General features: G+C 39.8%; 1 protein-coding gene across 1 annotated transcript in view; it reads right to left on the bottom strand.

The window, feature by feature from the left end:
• Window positions 1–1,955: 1,955 nt before the first annotated feature.
• foxk1 (forkhead box K1) overlaps window positions 1,956–25,388 on the bottom strand; it is a 27,733-nt gene continuing 4,300 nt past the window's right edge. Inside the window, exons 2-9 of the mRNA XM_083524450.1 lie at window positions 20,620–20,817; window positions 11,478–11,634; window positions 10,592–10,738; window positions 10,318–10,511; window positions 9,486–9,652; window positions 9,148–9,405; window positions 8,839–9,060; window positions 1,956–5,061 (exon numbers count right to left, since the gene is read on the bottom strand). Of these exons, the coding sequence (XP_083380576.1) occupies window positions 4,862–5,061; window positions 8,839–9,060; window positions 9,148–9,405; window positions 9,486–9,652; window positions 10,318–10,511; window positions 10,592–10,738; window positions 11,478–11,634; window positions 20,620–20,817 (1,543 nt within the window). The 3' untranslated portion in view covers window positions 1,956–4,861. The remainder of the gene's footprint in view (window positions 5,062–8,838; window positions 9,061–9,147; window positions 9,406–9,485; window positions 9,653–10,317; window positions 10,512–10,591; window positions 10,739–11,477; window positions 11,635–20,619; window positions 20,818–25,388) is intronic.

The following is a 25,388-nucleotide window of genomic DNA, read 5'->3' as shown; positions in this document are numbered from 1 at the left end:
TCTGGACTGATTTCTCACCTTCCTTAGGATTACTGAGACCCCACGAGGTGAGATCTTGCATGGAGCTCCAGTCCGAGGTCGATTGACAGTCATGTTTAGCTTCTTCCATTTTCTAATGATTGCTCCAACAGTGGACCTTTTTCACCAAGCTGCTTGGCAATTTCCCCGTAGCCCTTTCCAGCCTTGTGGAGGTGTACAATTTTGTCTCTAGTGTCTTTGGACAGCTCTTTGGTCTTGGCCATGTTAGTAGTTGGATTCTTACTGATTGTATGGAGTGTACAGGTGTCTTTATGCAGCTAACGACCTCAAACAGGTGCATCTAATTTGGGATAATAAATGTAGTGAAGGTGGACATTTTAAAGGCAGACTAACAGGTCTTTGAGGGTCAGAATTCTAGCTGATAGACAGGTGTTCAAATACCTATTTGCAGCTGTATCATACAAATAAATAGTTTAAAAATCATATATTGTGATTTCTGGATTTTATTTTTTAGATTATGTCTCTCACAGTGGACATGCACCTACGATGACAATTTCAGACCCCTCCATGATTTCTGAGTGGGAGAACTTGCAAAATAGCAGGGTGTTCAAATACTTATTTTCCTCACTGTATATGGGGGTCCCCAAGATTATTTTATTAAATAAAAATATATAAATTACACAACAACTGGGGACCCCCTTATAAGACCCCCCTCAATTTGAGCACTGTGTGTATATGATTATATATATAAACATACATACATACATACATACATACACACACACACACACACACACACACAGGTGCATCTCAATAAATTAGAGTATCATTAAAAAGTTGATTTATTTTAGTAATTCAAATAAAAAAAATTTGAATCTCATATTATAGAGTTATCACACAGAGACTGATATATTTTAAGTGTTTATTTCTTTTACATTTTATGGCTTACAGTAAATGAAACCCCAAAATTCAGTATCTCAGAAAATTTGAATATTGTGAAAAAGTTCAATATTGGAGACTTGTGGTGTCAAACTCTAATCAGCTCATTAAATCCAATCAGGTTTCCTGAGCCTTTAAATGGTGTCTCAGTCTGGTTCACAATCATGGGGGGAAAACTGCTGACTTGACAGTCCAGAAGACGATCATTGACACCCTGCACATGGAGGGTAAGACACAAAAGGTCATCGCTAAAGAAGCTGCTGTTCACAGAGTGCTGTGTCCAAGCACATTAATGGAAAGTTAAATTGAAGGAAATAATGTGGTAGAAAAAGGTGAAACGAAACCTATTTAAGAATTTGGGGAGATTCACAAAAAGTGGACTGCAGCTGGAGTCAGTGCTTCAAGAGCCTCCACACACAGACGTCTCCATGGGCTACAACTGACGCATTCCTTGTGTAAAGCCACTCCTGAACCAGAGACAAAGTCAGAGGTGTCTTACCAAGACAAAGGACAAAAAAGGACTGGACTGTTGCTCAGTGGGCCGAAGTCATCATTTCAGATGTTTCACACTGGTCTTAGCTTAATCATACTGGTCACTAAGAATGATCAACTTTTCTCTTCATAAAACAAATTCACTAGATGATTATCTGCTTAGTTCACCTTCAGAGCAACATGAAGGAAGATTAAAAGCTAAAGGTTGCTGTTGCTTTCCGGTTATATACAAAAAAAAAAAAAAAAAAAAAGAGCCCTGATTTGCAAAGTTCACTTTATTAACACAACTTGATAATACTCGAGTCCTAAGATTTGTGTAATTCATGGTTTACACTTTTAGAATAATATGTGGTAAGTAATCCACTATAAATAGTGGATATATATGGAATAAAGACAAGCAAATCCTACACACACACACAATTTTGCATTATTTTAGACTTCAGAAAAATGTTCATTGTACTGTATAAGTGTGTTGAAGAAAAATAATAATAATACAAAAACAAAAAAAAAGGAGAGATAAAAGTGAGGGAACAGGATGCCTTAGATATCTCAAACCTTTTAATAGGCTGTGGTCACATTTCAGCATTTCCTAGCGCTTTCCACAAGGCAGTAAAGAGGATAGACAAGAGTTGAACATGTGCATAGAGAAAATGCATTACAATAAAACCGATTTCGTTGTAATCAGAATGAATTTGAGAAAAAAAAACTACAAAAAAAAAGGAAATACCATGGTATACAATATATTCAAATTTTTGCATGAGTGAAACATTTCTGAAGAAATGACGTATGAATATAAAAAAATAGTTCCTTTCAGACATCAGCCATTAACTACATATCTTTTATCAGGCATTTTACAGTCCAAATAAGGATTCTCTAAACTTTATAAGAATATACAGAGCACAGTTTGGTGGTGCTCAGACAAACGGTTTGAACAAACAGCCCTATACGGACACAGTGACTATTCATAATGTGCTTTTTTTAATAAACTCGGTTAGAAAGCTAATCATGACACTGTTGTAGCCCTGTTTCAGCTGCGTGATTTTTTTTGTCCTTTATATTTCAGAAATAACAAAGAAAGCAACGTCTACAACAATCTTTTTTGTGTCAGGTTGCATGAAAATATCAGATAAATACTACTGAATGAATGACAGGAGCGTTATAATAATGGCTTTTGAAGACATTTGCATTTGAGCGAGGACTAACAGGGTTTGTATACAATCAGTAAAGGTCCTACAAACTAAGAAGTGAAAAGAAAACGTGCATCAGTTTATTATTATTATTTTTTTAATTATATAAATGTTTAGTGTATAAACACTTGCATAAGCTACTATGCATAAAACACCAAAAGCACACAAAATCAAAAACATGAGTTGCTGCAGGGAAAAAAAAAACCCCAATAGAATCATTGATAGAAACATTTTGTTAAAAAGGGATGCAAAACTGTTTGAGAGGCAGTGAAACGTTCCTTTAGTGGATTTAAGGAGAAATTCAACTCTATAACCAAGTGCTTCTTTATTACTTCAAGGTTTTAAAGCCGTACTGCTCTTAATGCTCATTTGAAATAAATGCAAAGAGTAATGTAAAACAGAACAGTGTGATTGTTCTCATTTGGTGTAGATTTACTGATCAAAAGGAGCATTAAAGGAAATATTAAAAAGGCAGAAACAATACATTTATTACATAGAAAAATGATTTCCTGACAATTTTTTTACCTCCTTCCACACTTCTCCTGCCCCGCATTGCCCTTATGAAAGAGAACTTATTTTGATTTATCGCTAAAATTGATCATTTCTGTATTATAAGAAATATGTTTGATGTTTGTTTTGATCACAACGCATTAACCAAACCCTGATTACGTTTCTAGTATCGTTCGGTCAGTCTGGACAGTGTTATGTCGTTTAAAGAGTGAAAAAGCTTCAGTGTTTTAACTCCCAAAGCAGCAGGTAGTAGAGTTCGAAGCAGTATCTTTTGCTACAGAGCTCAAGGCACTAATCAAGTGGATATACATTTGGTCTTTTTGAGTGTTTTCTTAGGTTACATGTATTGCAAGTCTTTTCAGATGCTTCTTTATTATAGGTCACGTGGAAACTGACACCACTCGGTTAGCGATTGTCAAAGAACCGCATTTGTACTTTAGTAGTAAAAATGTCATGTTTAGCAAAATGAGTTGCTTAGAAAATCAGAAGAAAAAAAAAAAAATGAGAACGTTTTAAAAAAGGTGTTTAACATTCATTAGGTTCCTCCCAGCATCATCCTAAGGTCATGAAAAGAGTGGAAATGTCGCCGCTCTAATTAATAATGAATATTAATCGTTACATTCTTGGGTCTTAAGAAATAAAAATATTTGGTGGTCAGTAGCCCCTCATAATCATGAAATATTCCAGCATTTTCAGAGTTTGTGTGTATATGGCTCAATTTTTTATTTAATAAACACATGGCCAACTGTATGTCTATCCCTAATGTGAACGGAAGGATTTTAACTTCGAAATGAGTTATTTCCTCTGGGTAAAGAAATCGTAGGTATTTAGTTGAGAGGGATCCATGAACAACGAGAAACCACCCCCCCCCCCCACACACACACACACAAAAAAAAAAAAAAAAAAAAAAAAAGCTACATACATTCGTTGAGTTTGTTTGCTTTACATTTGCAGAGTTACTTCCCGAAAAGACATGTGCTAGACATTTCTCTTTACAACACCTAAATATGCAAGGTAATAGCCCACCATAGAAAAATACTTTAGAGCATGTTAAAAAGTTCAAGGCTGAAAAAAGAAAAAAAAAAAAAAAAAAAAAATCCTCAGACCTTGAAATGTTCGATCAATTTTTTTTTTTGTGAAATAGCGTAAGGTTTAGTTATAACAATCCAATTTGAACTGATGGTGTTTCTAACCCATGCTTATAGCACAGAATCATAAATAAATCCAAGATTCCCCTGGAGATGACGGAAACCCGTGAGAACCGAGCCTCCGATCAGCTTAATACGTAATGCTTCAATTCTGAGAGGCCAGTGCTCCCATACAGAAGTAGCTGCTTCATTATCATTTTTTATTGGTCCCACCCCAACCCAGAGTAAATACTACTTTTGACTGTACCTTGTGAGGAACTACATGACAGCACACTGCTTTGTGTGTGCATTCACCTCTCCAATAGCTTTACAGGACCGTCCCAATCCTCTTTTATAAAAAAAAAAAAAAAAAAAAAGCGCTTCAAAGATTAAAACTGTCTTGTTGTTTGCTTTATTTTTTTAAGGCTTAAAGGACAATGCGTTTAGCTCTTATCTGCCCTTGATACGCACAGGTTCGTTCTCTTACGAATAATCTTAAGTTCTTGATAAAAGAAAAAAAAAATTCCAAATTCAAATTCCCCTCAATAACAATGGCACATTGTGCGAACACTATTAGTTGGGGGTGGGGGGCTTGCATTAACCATCTTCACTCACTCGCTCCCTCCTTCAGTCACTGGCCTCTGGAGTCATCGCCACAATGACGGGCTGGGGGACCGACACCATGCCTTCATTCTCAATCTTGGGTCGTTTGGTCTCTGGCTCTTGCGGACCTGCCTCCTCCATCTCCATGCTGGAGGGTCTGTTCACTAGCACAGGGGGTGAGGTGGAGGCCTGTGCTGCCAGGATCTGAAGAGGGTTGGTGAGTGCTGAAAAACAAGGAGGAATGATGATAGTGTTATATCCTAGAGGACGTAAACCAACTATAACAGTCTACAGTCGTCCTCTTTTTACCAATAATATGCAATCACATCTTCCACGTATCACCGATGGCATGGCTGGTAGCATTCAGAGGCTCTCTCTTTTTAAACTGAACCCGAGTGAGAATACGAAACCACATATGTGTGTATTCTGGATATTAGGTAGCAATTTCTTTCTACAGTTACCCCCACAACACACAACCTGAGTCAATAGACAGAAATAAAATATGCTGTGACGTAATGACCAGAAAGAATTCTGCTTGCCAAATGTTTTCAACTAGTCATATATAGTAATCCATTCATTTTTTTTTGTAGCCGGCCACGTTTTTTGGACGATTCATCTCATTTCTGTGTTTTTATGTTAGAAACGGTTTTGTTTTCAGGCTTATGCACTCTCCAAGGATTTCTTATTTTTTTGGCTATTTGATTTGCTGATTATTTGCAAGGGGAGAACTAAAATTACCAATTCTGCCTCTCAAAACTGGGTAAACAATATTAAACTCTATTGCCAAAAAACCTAATCCTTCTCCACTTTTCTTGGCTTTTTCACTCGATTTTAGATGCAGGAGTAGTTTGCTGTTTACGTGTAAACATTTTGCAGCTTCATAAAAATTGTGTCAAACTGGAAAAAAAATTAATATTAATTCTTAGAAATTTTAGCTCCAGTCTTAAACAGTCTGACATTTTCTCAGTCTGATTTTTAGGGCAATAAAACCTGTAAAAGCTTTTTCAGTACAGTGCTTTTCAGTTCAGTACACATGCACCGTATGCAATCCTTTTTTACAGTATTAATTATTGTATTTTTTATGAAATATAAATATATATATCATTTAACCAGGCAGGCATTTTATTTAAAATTATTTAAAAAAAATCTAAACTGTTCATTAAATTCATTAATAGAAATATAATTATTAATGATAAAATTAGGTAAAAATGTTACTGTACAGTACATGTACTCACTATAAATGTGATACAGTGTACAGTATTTCTACAAATTTACACAAGATTCATCTCCCTATATTATTGCAAGTGTTTAAAGTGTGTGGGAGGATGATTTATGGCTTAAACAACACAAAAAAATAAAAATTTGGGGTGATCATTTATCACGGTTTTTCGTTTCTCATGGGCGTTTAAAAAAAAACTTTACCTGTATTACTGTATATACATACACACACACACAATTCATTTTAATGCAAATTCATTTTAACAGCACTAATTTTATTAACGCATGATTAATGCAGCGTGCATTTCTACTTGCCAATTTTATAAGAGAATATAAATTAAAACCTTCAACGTGACTCACATTTATTCACATCAATTCTTTACTCAGATATAAAAAAAAAAATAAATACAAAAACTCCACCAAAAACTTGTGTATAGTGATTAAAATTTCTTTTAATCACTAAACATTTGATTTACTAATGCGGCAAGTCTCAAAATAAGCACCAAAATCCACCATGATGCACACATCCGCCAGTTAAAACCATCCGGTTAGAAAAATAGCAAAAGTTCCATATGGTGTCCTGATCATCATCATCATCATCATCATCTTCATCTTTTTTTGGCTGCTTCTGTTAGGGGTCGCCACAGCAAGACTCCATACTACTCTGTCCTCTACATCTGCCTCTTTAAACCAACTATCTGCATGTCTTCCCTCACCTCCCTCCTGGTGGCTCCATCCTCAACATTCTCCTACCGATATACCCCATGTCCCTCCTCTGCACATGTCCAAACCATCTCAATCTCGCCTCCCTCACCTTGTCTCCAAAACATCCTACATGCACTGTCACTCTAATAAACTCATTTCTCATCCTGTCCATCGTCATCACTCCCAACGAAAACCTCAACATCTTCAGCTCTGCTACCTCCAGCTCCACCTCCTGTCTTTTACTCAATGCCACTGTCTCTAAACCATACAACATCGCAGGTCTCACCACCGTCCTATAAACTTTCCCTTTCACTCTTGCAGATACTCTTCTATCGCAAATCACCCCTTCCAATCTTCTCCACCCAACCCACCCACCTGCACTCTTTTCTTCACTTCTCTAACACACTCTCCATTACTTTGCACCGTTGACCCCAGGTACCTGAACTCCTCCACCTTCTCCACCTCTTCTCCCTGCAACTGCACCCCACTCCACTGCCCTCCCTCTCATTCACACACATGTACTCCGTCTTACCCCTACTGACTTTCATTCCCCTTCTCTCCAGCGCGTACCTCCACCTCTCCAGGCTCTTCCCAACCTGCTCCCTACTCTACCCACAAATCACAATATCATCCACAAAATAATAGTCCAGGGAGACTCCTGTCTGACCTCATCCTTTAACCTGTCCATCACCACTGCAAGCAGTAAAGGGCTCAGAGCCGATCCTTGATGCATTCCCACCTCCACCCAGTCTTTCTTACTGCAACCTTCACTGCTGTCACAAAAGTCCTAATACAAGTCCTGCACCACCCTTGGCAATTACAGTTTTTCTCAGTTGGTTTGGAACATTTATTGAAATCATCCTTCATATTTGATAAGCAGTAAGTACATTCTCAAAACAATTTGCACAAAACATTGGATTTCTTGCAAAAGCCTGTACTTTTTTCAAAATCCTTAGATCATCTATCAAGAGTAAGTATTTGTGTCAATGAACATGTAATTCCCATCAAGATAAAAAGTCCCTTTGTCATTGTTCACAAAGAATATCGTCAAAATGTTTAGTCTTGTTGTCAGTATGATGGTGCACAGTTTCAGGATTTCTTGATATAAACTATGGTTTGGATCACAGTGACTAAAAAATGCACAAAATTTGACTTCCTTCTGTTTGAAATCTATAAATATCAGCAGCACAAATCAAAAATCAAAATTTTATTTATATTGATTGCACGAGACCTGACAGGATTCACATTTTTACAGTACAAGTGTTCTTTTTTTTTTTTTTCATTCATTTTCAAAATGTATAATTTTTTGTTTTGCTCTGTACGTATACACTCCAATTGAAGGTTCAAGAGATTCACATTTGACCTGTTTCAGAGAACTAGTTGATTATTGGTTGATCTGGTGCCGTACGCTCTCCTTCATTAGTGAAATTTAAGATTCATTTGCACAATACATCAATTCAAGTCACATTTACAAAATAAATTAAATTTTAAACATTTTAGATGACAATTGGTTTAACCATTTTGCATTCAATGACAAGTGCAATGTACTGATGCCGACATGTTTTGGGGGTTAAAACTATTTATTTAAATTTCCCTTTCACTCTTGCAGATACTCTTCTATCACAAATCACCCCTTCCAATCTTTTCCACCCAACCCACCCACCTGCACTCTTTTCTTCACTTCTCTAACACACTCTCCATTACTTTGCACCGTTGACCCCAGGTACCTAAACTCCTCCACCTTCTCCTATATTTTAGGTATAACCAGAATAATATATTTTGATCAACATAAACAAAACCCACTGATAATGTAGGGAACAGCAGACACTTGTACACAAATGACTAAATGATGTGGAGGTTGAACAAGTAGTTTTGATCATTTCATTTCTGATCTGAGAACGCTCCAAAGCAACTGAGAAAAACTGTAAATTGCGATTTTTATTTATATATATATATATATATATATATATATATATATATATATATATATATATATATATATATATATATATATATAAAGGGTTAGGTTTAATTAAATACAATATGCGGAAATCTACTCTTATCCAAAATAAGTGTACCATAAGCGTTGGGCGAGATGGTAGTGGTGGGCAGAGCGTGTTTGCCGTTCTGTGTGATGGTCTGGACCGGGAGCTGGTGCTGCCCCAAAGGCATAGAAGTCGCTTGGAGAACAGTGTAACTCTGCTGCCCTCTAGAGGCTGAACTCAAGTGGCTCCCCACAGACTGAATCACTCGACTACCTGCAGGGATGGAGGTGGGTGCTGCCATCTCCTCTACAGCACCTTCATAAAGAGACGAAAAGCAAAAAAAAAGCTTTAGAAAGAATCCTAATGTTGACCAATCAACACAGGGCATGTTGGAAATGCTACCTCTGTGTTCTCCAGAACTTTCTGTGGCGGTCATCGAGCCAACGTTGGCCAGGACGTATCCGTTGGCAGAGCTGGTGGTGGCGTTGAGAACGCGCACCATGGTGACGCCTGGAGCTTGTTGGAGCACGTGCACGGCCTGACCTGAGACTTGCTGGGAGGTGAGGATGGAGGCTGGCATGTAGGCCACAGGCTTTGCCACCGCTGTCGAAGACTGAGAAGGCATGGCCACGATCACAGGCTGCGCACTCACTGGAGAACCTGGCATACACACAGAGACATGATCCATACAGAGCACCAGGGCATGTCAAGATGGAACACACGAGATGTCTGAGACTCACCTGGGGCACTCTGTGAGTATCTGAACTCGGGCACAGATGCCAGCTTGGTGTTGAACTCATGCTCATGGGAAATTGGGGAACCCTCTCGAGACAGACACTCAGGAGTCTGCAGGCCGCTCGAGTGAGGAGACAGAAGGCCGGAGTGAGTGGGCGAGGCTGGAGCGCTCCTGAAAGCAGCACAACACATCAATCACAAGTACACACAGGCATAAACATAAACAAAGCCCCATGCATGACCTACAGCTCTCTATGTAGTATGGTGTAAACAGAGGTCACACAGTGAATGCAAGCAACCACATCCTGACATGTCTCTCACACACACACACACACACACACACACACACACACCCCATGTAGATTAGCATTCTCTGCATGACATAGATAGATAGATACTTCAGAGACATGACACCCAAATGCCTGAAATGGTTTAATTGGAATAATTAGCTTATACAGATCAGACTTACTTTGTTCTGCCAATCAAAAAAGAGCAGCAGGAAAAGAGGGGAAAAAAGGAAATGAGAACTGTGTGTGTGTGTGTGTGTGTGTGTGTGTGGGCTATTAAAAAGCCATTCAGGTTCCAGGAAATAATTGCTGTTAAAATATATGCATAGTTTATGCATAAATATTTTAATATTCTTTTTTATTATTAAATTAAGAACAGACATTCTTTGTGATGCTGTAATAAATCTTTGAAAATTTAACTTTTCATGCTTTAAGATATTAAATATATATAGGATATCTGCTATTGAAGATATTCTGAGTAGTTGCTCTGGCAACCTGAACAAGTGTTTTGTGTGTTGAACGGTTAAAACCCTAGGAGTCATTTTTTCACCTTGAGGAAAGAGGGCCGAATGGTGTCCTGAAGCAGGAGACTCCTCTCTGACGGCGTTTACGGAACGACTGCTCCACCAACTTGGCCTCTGACGAGGGGTCGACGCGCCAGAATGACCCTTTTCCAGGCTCCTCCTGGGAGCGTGGCACTTTGATGAAGTAGCGGTTCAGCGACAGGTTGTGCCTGATGGAGTTCTGCACACAATCGAGCAGGTCAGAGATGAAAGACTGATAGAGCAAGAGACACACTTATTGATGTTTGAGTCAGAACTGACCTGCCAGCCCTTATCCGCAGTCCTGTAGTAGGGGTAATTCTTGGTTATGTGGGCGTAGATGCCACTTAGTGTCAGCTGTCGGTCTGGAGCTGAAGATATGGCCTGCACTATCAGCTGTGCGTACGAGTACGGGGGCTTGGACTCATCCTATGAAAAAACGCATGCAAGACAAACTTTTTTTTTTTGTCTGTTGTTTTATTAGTGGGGACAATAGAAGTTTTATTTTCAGCAATGAAGGAAAACTTTTAAAGGATGTCTATAGAAGTGTTACCTCAGAAACTTTATTATCTATATTATTCCCACCTGCTTCCTGACCACTGCAACCACCAATAAAACTGAACTCCACCTAAAAAGTCCCTGAACCTGAAATTTCAACTTCTGATAGTCTTCTCAACTCCCAGTTTAATCTCCAGTTATGTCAAATAAGCATGGCTGCTCACACCGTAAAACAGTGTGACGTTCCCCATCACTACTTTTAAATAAATGTGTTGTTATGCAGTATTGGAATTAGATCAGTTAATGTGCACACAGTACTTAATTAACTTAGGCCATACTAATCACTGCATTGAGAGGCTAATCAGCGTTACTAATGTTAGTCAGCTAGCTGGTTGGAAATTTTAATCCTGAAACGTATACCCCCCCCCCCCCAAGCCCCCCACCCCCCACCCACCCAAGCTGAGACATGACAATACAACTCCCTAATTACCACTTACTAGGAACAATGAACACAGCTTACATGTGTAAATCTGTGAACTTGGAAAAGCCAAAAGGAAAAACAGGTCTGGACATCTCTGAGCTAGACATGTCAAAACACTTTTAGATAAATCAGGATTCAAAATGCTCTCTATTTATCCCAACGATGTCAGATAAGTAAATGATTACTGACCTTGGGGCTGTCTCTATCTGACGCCTCTGTGCGATGCTCCGATACAGCTTTGGCTGCATACTCGGCCGCCAACTGCAGGTCAGAGGTTATGTTGCGTCCGTAGCGGTAGCCAGATGAGCCTGCACCCCGAGGACTAACTGGACAAGAGTTAGGTACACTGAAAAACAAAAGAAAGAAAAAATATATATAATTAGCCTTTACTGTGCTATCTTATGATGAAGCTTTTTAGTGAGACTCCATGTTTACATATTAATTGATTCCAAAAGTAAGATAATCAAAAAAATTCAGCAGAGCAGATTTATAGCTTGTTCACAGTGCTAAAAGATAACCCAGCCATTAGGGGGGCACAAGCCAGTGTACTCTTAGTGCCGGTCCCAAGCCCGGGTAAATGGGGAGGGTTGCGTTAGGAAAGGCATCCAGCGTAAAACGTGCCAAATCAAATATGCGGATCACAAATGAGAATTTCATACCGGATCGGTCGAGGCCCGGGTTAACAACGACCGCCACAGGTATCGTTAGCCGACAGGGTACCGGTGGAAATTGGGCTACTGTTGGCCGAAGGAGGAGAAGGAGAGGAGGAAGGCGTCTACAGAGACGGCAGGAAAAGGAGCAGTGTAGGAGAGTAGAGGTTCTGGTTGGTACTTTAAATGTTGGTACTATGACGGGTAAAGGGAGAGAGATAGCTGATATGATGGAGAGGAGAAAGGTAGATGTGTTGTGTGTTCAGGAGACCAAGTGGAAAGGGAGTAAGGCCAGGAACATTGGAGGTGGGTTTAAACTGTTTTATCATGGTGTGGATGGGAAGAGAAATGGTGTAGGGGTGATTCTGAAGGAAGAGTACAGTAAGAGTGTAGTGGAGGTGAAGAGAGTTTCTGATAGGGTGATGATCGTGAAGGTGGAAGTTGAAGGGATGATGATAAATGTCATCAGTGCCTATGCTCCACAAGTTGGCTGTGAGATGGAGGAGAAAGAAAGATTCTGGAGTGAATTAGATGAAGTGGTAGAACGGTGTACCTAGGAAAGAACGATTGGTGATTGGGGCAGACTTTAATGGGCATGTAGGTGAAGGGAACAGAGGTGATGAGGAGGTGATGGGTAGGTATGGTTTTAAGGAGAGGAATGTGGAAGGGCAGATGGTGGTAGATTTTGCTAAAAGGATGGAAATGGCAGTGGTGAACACGTATTTTAAGAAGAAGGAGGATCATAGGGTGACGTATAAGAGTGGAGGAAGGTGCACACAGGTGGATTATCTTCTGTGTAGGAGATGCAACCTGAAGGAGATTGGAGACTGTAAGGTGTTGGCGGGGGACAGTGTAGCTAGACAGCATCGGATGGTGGTCTGTAGGATGGTTTTGGAGGCGAAGAAGAAGAGGAGGAAAGTAAGGTTTGAAAGAAGAATAAGATGGTGGAAACTGAAGGAGGAAGAGTGTAGTGTGAGGTTCAGGGAAGAGGTCAGACAGGGGCTTGGTGGTGGTGAAGAGGTGCCGGATGATTGGGCAACTACTACAGGAGTGATGAGGGAGGCAGCTAGAAAAGTACTTGGTGTGACATCTGGAAATAGAAAGCAAGACAAGGAGACGTGGTGGTGGAATGAGGAAGTGCAGGAGAGCATTAGGGGAAAGAGATTGGCAAAACAGAAGTGGGATCGACAGAGTGATGAGAAAAGTAGGCAGGAGTACAAGGAGATGCGGCAGCAGGTTAAAAGGGATGTGGCGAAAGCCAAGGAAAAGGCATATGAGGAACTGTATAAGAGGTTGGACACTAAGGAAGGAGAAAAGGATTTATACCGATTGGCCAAGCAGAGGGACCGAGCTGGGAAGGATGTACTGCAAGTTAGAGCAATAAAGGATGGAGAGGGAAATGTGTTGACTAGTGAGGAGAGTGTGTTGAGAAGATGGAGGGAGTATTTTGAGCAGCTGATGAATGAGGAAAATCAGAGAGAGAGAAGGTTGGAGGATGTGGAGTTGGTGAAGCAGGATGTAGATAGGATTAGTAAGGAGGAAGTGAGAGCAGCGATTAAGAGGATGAAGAATGGAAAGTCGGTTGGACCAGATGACATACCGGTAGAAGCGTGGAGATGTTTAGGAGAGATGGCAGTGGAGTTTTTAACCAGATTGTTTAACAGGATTCTGGAAGGGGAGAGGATGCCTGAAGAATGGAGAAGGAGTGTGCTGGTACCGATCTTTAAGCATAAGGGAGATGTGCAGACCTGCAGTAACTACAGGGGAATTAAGTTGATCAGTCACACCATGAAGTTATGGGAAAGAGTAGTGGAAGCCAGGCTGAGAGAAGAGGTGACCATCTGTGAGCAACAGTATGGTTTCATGCCGAGGAAGAGCACCACAGATGCCTTATTTGCTTTGAGGATGTTGATGGAGAAGTATAGAGAAGGACAGAAGGAGCTGCATTGTGTATTTGTGGATTTAGAGAAAGCGTACGACAGGGTGCCGAGAGAGGAGTTGTGGTATTGTATGAGGAAGTCAGGTGTGTCAGAGAAGTATGTGAGAGTGGTGCAGGACATGTATGAGGACAGTGTGACGGCAGTAAAGTGTGCAGTAGGTACGACAGACTGGTTCAGGGTGAAGGTTGGACTGCATCAAGGATCGGCCTTGAGCCCTTTCCTGTTTGCAGTGGTGTTGGACAGGTTGACGGACGAGGTCAGACAAGAGTCTCCCTGGACTATGATGTTTGCAGATGATATTGTGATTTGTGGTGAGAGTAGAGAGCAGGTTGAGAAGAGCCTGGAGAGGTGGAGATATGCGCTGGAGAGAAGGGGAATGAAAGTCAGTAGGAGTAAGACAGAGTACATGTGTGTGAATGAGAGGGAGGGCAGTGGAGTGATGCGGTTGCAGGGAGAAGAGGTGGAGAAGGTGGAGGAGTTCAGGTACCTGGGGTCAACAGTGCAAAGTAATGGAGAGTGTGTTAGGGAAGTAAAGAAAAGAGTGCAGGCAGGGTGGAGTGGGTGGAGAAGAGTGACAGGAGTGATTTGTAATAGTAGGGTATCTGCAAGAATGAAAGGGAAAGTTTATAGGACTGTGGTGAGACCTGCGATGTTGTATGGATTAGAGACAGTGGCATTGAGTAAAAGACAGGAGGTGGAGCTGGAGGTAGCAGAGCTGAAGATGTTGAGGTTTTCGTTGGGAGTGACGAGGATGGACAAGATTAGAAATGAGTTTATTAGAGGGACAGCGCATGTAGGATGTTTTGGTGACAAGGTGAGGGAGGCGAGATTGAGATGGTTTGGACATGTGCAGAGAAGGGACATGAATTATATTGGTAGAAAAATGCTGAAGATGGAGCCACCAGGTAGGAGGAAAAGAGGAAGGCCAAGGAGGAGGTTCATGGATGTGGTGAGGGAAGACATGCAGGTAGTTGGTGTAAAAGAGGCAGATATAGAGGACAGGGTGGTATGGAGACGGATGATCCGCTGTGGCGACCCCTAATGGGAGCAGCCGAAAGAAGAAGAAGACAGAGCTAAAAGATGACAAGACGGAAGATTACAACAAAACACCTCAGTGCATGTTGGTGAATGAGAAAGCGATTAGAAGAGAACGTTCAGACTGGATAAAAGCAATGGTGGGCCATGCTTTTCACAGCCAGGCCTTCAGTGGTGTCCTACCTTAATCAATCCACCTCTTAATGACATTGTAATGACACCACGGCTATGGTAACCATCAATATAATACAGAAATGCAGTATAAAAGAGCGCTGCGTCCCAAATAAAAAACAATAAAACAAGTCTCCTTTCACTGCAGCCTAGTTGCACAGCCACAGTGTTTTGTGCAAATTCTGTCTTTAAATGACCATTCCTCATTATGTCCAGCTTTACTTGTAAAGTCTTGTAAATTTCCTTGTTATCTGCAACAAAATTCACTGTCAAATGAATCGGTCAACAATTGTGAAATGGAAACAAGCTATCAAATCCACATAAATATATTTGAGCTTGTGCCAATTTGCAAGCTCGGACTAGTGCGCTTTCGGACCATCCAATCAAAGAACGTGAAATTGGTGACATTATTGGATGCCTGCTATATGGCCTTGGAGTGGCAAAGCATTGGTTAAAGCAACAGCCTTCAGCCAGCATGAGCTGCACACTGCGAGCGCTTGTAGTGTTCATTTCTGAGGACCTCATGGCAGATTTTGACCCTGACCCACGTGATGTGATGCCTAAAATCTGACTGGATAAAAACTCCAAAGTAAACGGACCGCACCAAAAAGAAGCGCTATGAAATGGAAAATAGACTACTGAAAATAATTGTGTATATATATATATATATATATATATATATATATATATATATATATATATATATATATATATATATATGTATTCGTGGACAAAAACACTTAAAATGTTTAAGTAAAGTGATTCTGATTAAGCTGGCCTGAAGAGAAGGTGTTGTTAGCCTTGACTGCCCCCCAAATGGAGTAAATCAGAAGGTAGCGTGTTCACTGCTGGGCCAATGAGCAAGGCCCTTAACCCTTAACTGCTTAGTTGTAATAAAAAATAAATAGAAATTACTTTGTCACTCTGAATAATGGCATCTTCCAAATAACAAATGTAAACAGTCAGAGTAAGCTTAGAAAACCAGTGATGTCTTTTAAACGTATATACACAATTGACATTTAAAATAAAAATTTATTTTTGTATTATACTTAAAGTAGCACCTCATTGCGCGCGCGCGCGCGCGCGCGCGCGCACACACACACACACACACACACACACACACACACACACACACACACACACACACACACACACACACACACACACACACACACACACACACACACACACACACACACACACACACACACACACACACACACACACCTTTTCTGTTGCCACTAAATAAAAACAAAAAAAAACATGCAAACGTCCAGCAGATGGCTCTAATCCTTTCAAAATCGACACTATAAACAAATGTGGTTTCCTGGAACAACATTCTCCAAGTGCTTGTGATTTTCATCTAGGCTCTGGAGTACAGAGAAGTTTGCACACACCCTACTAGATTCTACCTTCAGCTATTGTTTACAGTCAACTGATTTATCGCAGAATTACCAAACTGTCTTATGTGTGTTAGTGTATATGTATGTAGTGTTTACGCCTCAGAGGAATACTCCCCCTTATGATATATCCAGAGACGTTGGTGCGGCCCTGCCCTTCCTGTGAGCGTCTCTGTGCTATTAAGTCACATCATCTCCTATTTGTTTGACAGATTCTGTTACATCGTTGTTAAATTAGACACCAGGGCATGCACCACCCCTCTACCCTCCCCTAACACACACAACGTTATTTTTACTGCTGCCTTGTGTTCTGAGTGTAGCAGGCTGCCAGAAGAAGCAGTGTAGGGTCAGAGTTGTTGTTGTTCTCCTGCCTTGATGTGGGAGGAGAGAAGAGAGCTTGGTAAGGAAGAAAGCCTTTGTCTGGCGGAAGAGGGCACAGTCAGCGTGTGGGGTTGAAGTCCAGGCTTAAAGCAGTCCTTTCATAAACAACTGGACCCAATAAAAATGCAACAACATCCCGTGAACGCGTTCTGGGCAACAAAAAGCACCCCTTTACAGCAGATACAGAACGCTCAGTCCGAAAAATACAGTATGTATGACCAGAATCTATCCTGTCAAAACTAATATGTTGGAACATAAAATATAAGAGTGCCACATGTGCAATATAATGAGGTCCTCAAAAATCTGAACAGTATGCCCACCATTTGGCATAAGCCGTAAACAGTCACTAAAGAGGCTGCAATATGTAGCCACTACATCATTATTAAAAGTGATTTATGCATTTTTTTTGTTCCTTCACATCAGCCAGGAAAGACTGGAATTACTGGCCAGCTAGAACTTCTGTACAACCAAGCCACAGCAGCGCCACCAATGATTGGGCATAAAAACAATACTTGAAATGTTAAGCCTGATTTCTTCTTAGCCCTCAGCCCCCTTGTTGATGAGGTGGATTATTTAATCCATTACCATTTCTGTCTAAATATTTCCAAAGGGAGAAACCAAACGCAGACAGACTACTTTAAGCGAAGATGCACCACAAAGTCGACACAGCCATATGTTTAGTGTTTAACGTTTTTGTTGATTATGCTTTGGATTTGGAGGACACATGGCATAAACCTGCTCATGTATTTTAAACCTAAAACACTACAAAACTATAAAACAAATTGTATGACGCATTCCGGGAGGCGTTTACTTTCCGTCTCCTTGAACTGCTGCAGTCGCGAGTGCATGATCGGTCGAACAAATTCGATCTGAACATTGTACACAACTTAAACAATCATAGGTCACATGACTGCATCACATGACTGAAAATACCTCGTTTTCTAATTTTTCTGTTTTCTCAGTCCACAGTGCAATGCGGCAAAAAGTGCTCCTGAATGTAGCCACTTGGGTTACAAGTAGATCCTTGTTTTCACTTACATTACCGAAATGTTTTCAACAGCGCTCTCTCTCTCTTTCTCTCTCCCTCTTTCTCTCTCTCTCTCTCCCCCCCCCCCTCTCTCAAAAATAGCAGTGTGTCATTTTACTGAGAACCCAAAAAATGTTAATTCTTAGCCTGAAGACTCAAAGGACAATGTTTTAAAGCACAGGAACGCAAGACTCCTTCCTGAATTGTTCAATACATGTCTTACAAAAATAAACTCCCCAAAATAACTACATGAAATTACAGTCCAGTCAGATTTAGGACGAGGGGGAAAAAGTGCATGGTCAAAAAGACAAATCATCATTCTTCTTCACTGTCCACAGTTTTGAGCTTTTCGACCAGTTGGTGTTTTTAATAGTGGTGTGAAGCTTATAATAAAATCAATGATGCTGCACACAGGTTATTCAAGTGAGTAAAAAAGAGGTAAGGTTCAACACCTTCCAAAAGTTTCTCTTATTCAATGATTTACAAAGGAAACCTCTTTTATGGCTTAATAATTAACTCAGTGAACAGGACACTTCTAAACAAAACTGTGCTCCGTTCCACAAACGATGATCCGCAAGTTACATTTAATTCCCAAATCAAAATAAATACAAAATGAAATAACAAATAAATAAAAATCCAACAATAAAGTTCACGGCTTCCAAGTGTGTGGAATTCCAGATTTTTAATACATCAGCTGTTTTTATCCAGCAGATAGTGGGGTTAAAATGTATCCCATCTGCCTTCTATCTGTTAATCTCCAAACCTGACTGGCTCATCTGATGCAAAAAAAAGACACACTAACAAAAACACATACTCAGCAGTGGAAAACTTGTCAGACTCGCTGACAAAAAAAAAAACCCTCTTTGCTCTAGCTAGAGGAGGGTTGACAAGAAAGCAGGAAGCGTAGTGGTGAGCATGCACGCTGTTTGTTTTGGGTGTAGGGGTTGACCGAGAAAGGGAGGCTGGGGGAGGCTACTAGGAGCCCTCGGAAAAAGGAAACTATCCGTCGTTGAAGAAGAGAGAGAGAGAGAAAAAAAACCCCACAACATTTGCTGGTCCACCAATCAGAACACTCGGAGCTCTGCACACGCCATATATGGAACGCGCACACGCGCAAACACACGCGCAGCTTGCAGTCACGGTCACACGCGGTGCAGGGAGGCGGAGGGGCCGCCGGGGGCAGACTTCCCTTCTGCATGAACAGGCTGAATGAAACACTGGGAATGTGTTTGGAAAAACCAAAATACATTCCCTGCTGAGCAAAATGAAGCCGAACAACTAGGAAAAACAGCCCTCAAGTCAGACTCTCAGATTGAAGGAAAAATAAAATCCAAAACTGATTCACGAACACTTTGAATGCAAAAATTTTCATTGTTGTGTATAGGTTATATATATATATATATATATATATATATATATATATATATATATATATATATATATATATATATATATATATATATATATAATAAAACTCTGCCTGTGTACTGTGTAATCTTTTAATAATGTGTTACTGTATTATTGACAGTAAACTCTGGCCTTTGTAAATTAGCCTGCTACAAAATACACAATTAAGATGAACTCTTTGACTGGATTATTCCTTCACTCGAAAGCACGTTACACACAATTACACGTTTTCAGTTTCCCCTATAAATCTCAGATTAATGGCAATAACACAATAATCTGTAGAATACTCAATTCTGATTGGTTGGAAGAAACTGGTCAGATTAATCACTCATTTAAAATGTATGTGCTGCCTGTGAACAACTGTAACCATAACCGTAAAATACAGTCACGGTTGCATACAGGATAAAACAGCAGATGTGGCACAGATCACAATACTTTATTTGATTTAGAGAAGGCAGAGTTCCAGAGCTACAGAACAACCTGCATATCAAAACAACTAACTGTTGTTTTGATTCTTTTTAGTCAAACTTTGCACTGCAAACAGCACTAAAAGTTTTAACAAGCGGCCGTGGTATAATGCGGGACCACCCATGGCCAAGTGCGCGTTACACTACTGTAATGCTTTGTGTCGGGTGGTTCTTTGCCTCCACGTTTTGCATTCAAATGGCAAATCTCTTCCCTTGGTAAAATGATCTTTACATGACCTGACTCCTGAGAGGCCAGCAAAACGTTAATAACATAATCTACTTCACATTTTAAAGAGCGGTAAATTCAGCTTCATCCTAAATCCTGAGGCAATAGTCACTTGTGGCATTCTGTTGGGATAAATGACCACACTACTTCATTTTATGCCAATTTTAATCCATCTTTACAAAGTGCGTACATGATTTTCTGTACATAAGCAGAAATAATGCACCATGCTTTGACATAAAAAAAAAAAAAAAAAAAAACTTTGAGAAAAAAGACCAGCAAGGATTTAGACTTTAGACAGTATATTTACCTCTGGTCTGGGTTAAACTGAATCTTACATAATATGATCTTTGTCGGAAAAACAGCCAAAATTACAAAGTTGCCTAGACAAAAGAAAATTAGCTTCGGTAAAACCTACAAAGACGTGCCGATATCTGGCTGTGTTCCAGACTTTCCTAAAGCATGCTCAAACCATGTAACAGCATCAGTCCTCTGACTTAATTGTGCATTTGGTAAACGTTACTCGCATGCAGCTTGAGGTTTGGCTTTGCCTTCACTTAAGGAAAATTAAAGATGAGAGGTTTTATGTGAACATGTACTGCTTCACTCTGCTTAATATTTTATCTTTACCTGATAGTTCCTGTGGGTGAAGGCAGGGGACTCATCATGCTTCTGAAGTCGTTTTCAGGAATGGTGATTTTTAGTGGCGAGATCTGTGGGTACAGGGGTCTCACTGGGGACATGGGTGCCTCCTCCTTCAGCGTCTTCTTGTGGTACAGTGCAGTAAATTGAATCTTTATCACTGTGCTTGGAAAACGAAATGTGCACCTGGTGGAACAAAGAAAGGAATAGAGCATGAAACGAAAAAGCATTTATACATATTTATTCTATTTCTATTCTATAAAATCACATAAAAAAGCTGCAGCAAGATCATGCGAGCTGTCAGGAAAAATCTTTCAGGGATATTATATGGTGTTTTTACTGCTGCTGACATGTTCTCTGTTTATCATAATGGATTGGCACTTAAAAACCAAGTAATGACTGAACATACAATATACAATATACAACATACAAAAGTGTTGGGACACCTGATTTTATTTTTTTAGCCGAATGCGACTCCTTCCCAAAATGTTCCCAGACAGTTGGTACACAATTGTTTAAATATCTTGACCCAAACCTGCTCCTGCCTGACAATGTCCATGTGCACAAAGAGAGCTCATTAAAGATTTGGTTCGACGGGTGCTCATTTAAAATGGTGATTGTTTTAGCTACGTAATGTAATTTTTTCCCCTTTTAGTACAACATTGTCATATTGTTACAAATGTTGTAATACAAATTGTATCACAATGTTGTTTTTTAAATGTTTAAAAGTGTTCTTTTTTTTATTTTTTTTAAAGCAGCTAATTAAATGAAGTGTTAAAGTTTGGGGTGTTGAAAAAGATTTCGATCAGTTTTTAATTTGGATAAATTATTATATATTTTTTTCAGTCTTTAACAATTAGTTATTTATTATTAATAATTATTAATATGACCCTTATACATGCAGTGTGTACCAAGTTGATTTAATAGCTACAAGCTGATGTTTGACGAAATAAATGAACAAACGGAACATAGATTGAGTATTTTTAAGAGGTAAATGATGGCAGCTTCATTTTGCCTATACAAACATCCATTCGCTTGCAGAAAATAAAGCAATGATCTATGCCATGTAGTTCTGGTGGATTACTATTTAAAGTATCTATAGTTATATGGCAAAATACAGCCAGCGAGTTAAAGAAAACATTTCTCTTACAGTCATTAGTCACACACATGCATGCGGTACAAAGCTGGTGTTTTTGTTAGTACTCTGAAGCCCTGTCATTATAGCATAAATACGTAGCAATATAAATACGATATTCAGTTTGATTTTACACAAGATCTACTGCTCAGAAACCAAAGAGCAATCCCTGAAATAGCACTGCTAGAAAGCTTCCTTTGTGACCAATGCAGCATCTGGTCCTGTAAATCAAGAAATTTAACCCTGCAAGAAAGACAATTTGATAAATAATTTAAAGGCACTGTGACGTAAAAATGTGAAGCTTCCTGCAAGTAGATTTCAGCAAATAAAATGAGCTTGCACACATCTGTTGTCCTGAATCATTTCTAAAGAATTCAGAAAGTGATTGAAGCATGAAATCATAAGCATGTAAATAATAAGTTATTAGTAATGTCCGATTTGGATGTGGGATGGAATTATATGCCTTGTCTTTTGTCCAGGAATTTTCTTTCAATGTAGTTCACCAGACCAAAAGGTGCCTCCAATTTTTCTTTTTTAAATATCCACTTATTACAACCACACTGAACAGAAAAGCATCTCAGAAAGCACAAACTTGAATGTTGAGTTTGAATTGTATGTATTTATTTTTAAGTTCAGATTGGCCAAAGTCACATTTTTCCTGTTCTGATCCACTGATCTACTGTGAAATTGAACTGACTCTCTTGCCTGGAATCTGCATGATCATGTGTTTGGATGATTGGCTAAACTGGACATCAAGTGTGTATGACAATTGGTATATAAAAAACTTTTAATAACAGGTATTTAAAAATCCTATTTCCTTTTAAAATCTGTGAATTTATAAGTAAGAATGTAGAGCACTATTCTCAAACTCATAGCTTTAGACTATAAACAAAAATGGCTGTGAGCAAAAAAATACTGAATGCCTGAGAAAGCAATTCTAAATTCTCCAAGGTTTCTCCACCCAATACAATGAGTTATTTGGAATTGCAACTGCTTTTGCAATTTCGAACAGCGTAGCCAAAAGTCGATGGATTGGTGCAGATCTTTAGGGAAAATAACTCAAAACACTATTTGCTGCTGCAGTCTACACACTACAGTTGTTTTAAAGTGCAAGTCTGGCATGCACCCAGCTCTGGTTCTGTTTGTTAGTCCGTGTTTTCATAGGTGTCTGCTGGAAGAGCCATTGTGAGCTCCATGACAACAAGCTCCATTTCTGTTCTGTGTACTGATAAGAGCCGAGGAAAATGCAGAAAGCTGTTGAAAGCTGCTGTAACATTTATTTAAATATAATTTATATGTTAAGGTATCATTCATTGTAAATATGAAGTAATATAAAAGTATAGACTTTATATGTATATCCTTTTTTGTTGGGTTTCATTTCATCCCATGCTTTTATTTTTACTTTTCAATACAAGTGAAATGTATTGATCATGTTCTGCTGTCTGGGAAGAAAAAAAAAAAAAAAAAAAAAAACTGAAATCATGACAAAGGGGAAGGAGCTTACTAAACTTCTCAAGGACAACACAGTGTTAAACAAAATATGACTGGAAAAATATCACAGATCTACAGCAAAGATCCTGGTCAGAATCAATATTATGCAAGTGGAAAGTTCCTAAAACTGTAACTAATCGTCTCTGGACTGGTGCAACGTGCAGGATTCAACAACCTTGTCTCAAACTAACGATAAGGAACGTAAGAATGAAGGTAATAGTCTCTTTAAAACATCATAGTAAAAGAGTATTTAATCTGACTGGTCAAGAAACTGAATCTGAGAAGAACACCGACGTATTAACTAGACAACGACCCCAAACATACAAGCATAATAACTGAATAAGGCCTTGCATGGCCTAGACAATTTCCTAACTTGTATCTCAAGATTTACGGAGGATTTTGAAATTACGAGACCAACTGCAGCCGCATGAGCTTGGGGAGTTAAACACATTTTGCCAAGAGAAATGAACAAAATCAACCGAATTATAGACTTCACTCTACATAAACGTTCAGTTTAAGATATTGTTTTTATTTTATATGTACACACACACACACACACACACACACACACACACACACACACACAGTGGAATCCGGTTATCTCGCCAACCCTATTAAGTCGACGTTTTTGAAGTGGAACCGCCAAATTCTCGCTTTTTCTAAGCATTTTTTATCGGTTATGGTTTTTTATGTCGCCGAACCCTGATATCTCGAGCACAAGGGGGGGTTAGGGTTAGGGGATGGATTTGCCATTTAACGTCGGTTATCTCGGTGCAGCCGCAGAAGAACTCGCGGAAGTGGCGGAAAAATCAACCCTTACAGCTGCTACAGGTGTTGTATTGTATACTGGTGAATCTCTGCTGTTAGTTAGTGCACATATGCCTTTTGTTGTTAAATGTTATGCGATGAACGGGAGGCGAGGCCGCGCTTGGCGGCGCGGAACGTGGGATGAGCAAAAGCATAGAATGAACACCGGCAGGATCGGGGGGGGGATCCGCGGTGCGCTTTGGGAAGAAAAGCGCAGCCGTTGAGAGAGTGCCGGTGGGAAGACACGTACCGGGATACGCATGAGCGATAACAACAACCGCCGTGAACTAACATATACCAACAATAACGGACAGTGAGAGTGTGGAAGTTTAAATAGGAGCTGGTGATGATGATAAACGAGCACCATATGTGCGTGATTAAAGCCGGGAGCTTCAGAGAAAGCGGCCGAGAAAACACCTGACACGCTGAAGTGGGCTGAAGGGGGCGTGGCAGGTGGATTCCTGACAGATAAACATGTACTGTATGTATTTTTATAACATGCCTTCATCAAACAAATCGCGGTAACGCTGTTGTGTAAAAAAAAACCCTCCAAAATCACGTTTTCACTGTTCTCATTTATTAACGCACATCATGTACATAAAGAAATTTCAAGCACGTTAATATACTGCCGCCATTTTGATTTTCGTTTATCTCGATCATCGGTTACCTCGATGCTTTTTGGCGACCCCCTCGGACATCGACATAACCGGTTCCACTGTATGTATGTATATATATATATTATATAATATTATATTATATTATATATTAGGGATGCACCGAATATTCGGCCACCGAAAATTTTCGGGCGAAAATGGCCCAAAGGTGCATTTTCGTTTTTCGGTCGAAAGACTTTGATCACCGAAAAAACACGGCCGAAACAGTTTGTTGTGATGACGCAAACAGAAACCGCTGCCTGCACGTGCATGTCTAAAACAACATGTCTGTAGTGTGGACGTATTTCAGTATATCTGAGAAAGACCCACGGATAGCGATTTGCAAAACATATAATGCCGAAATTTCAAGATGGGGTGCGTCTGCAAAAACTTTCTCCACGTCGGGTTTAATTTGAAATCCAAACATCCCGATCGCTATACTGAATATGAGAGGAACGCGGCACAGAAAAGCAAAACCCCTCCGAGCATGCGCACTCCGTCTGTGGTGGAGGTTTTTGAAAAAGCAGGAAGTTTCCCAGTGATATTGTTGTATTGTATCTTTAAGCAGTTGCACTTGTTCTGAATGCACTTTGTTTTTATGAAAGAACATATTTAATTGTACAACCTTTCAGCAGGCCAGAGGGCCTGTACATTATTATTTAATGTACACA

This window comes from Silurus aristotelis, assembly GCF_946808225.1.
Source record: "Silurus aristotelis genome assembly, chromosome: 21".
Classification (NCBI taxonomy): Eukaryota; Metazoa; Chordata; class Actinopteri; order Siluriformes; family Siluridae; genus Silurus; species Silurus aristotelis.
This window is presented reverse-complemented; position numbering and strand designations above follow the sequence as displayed.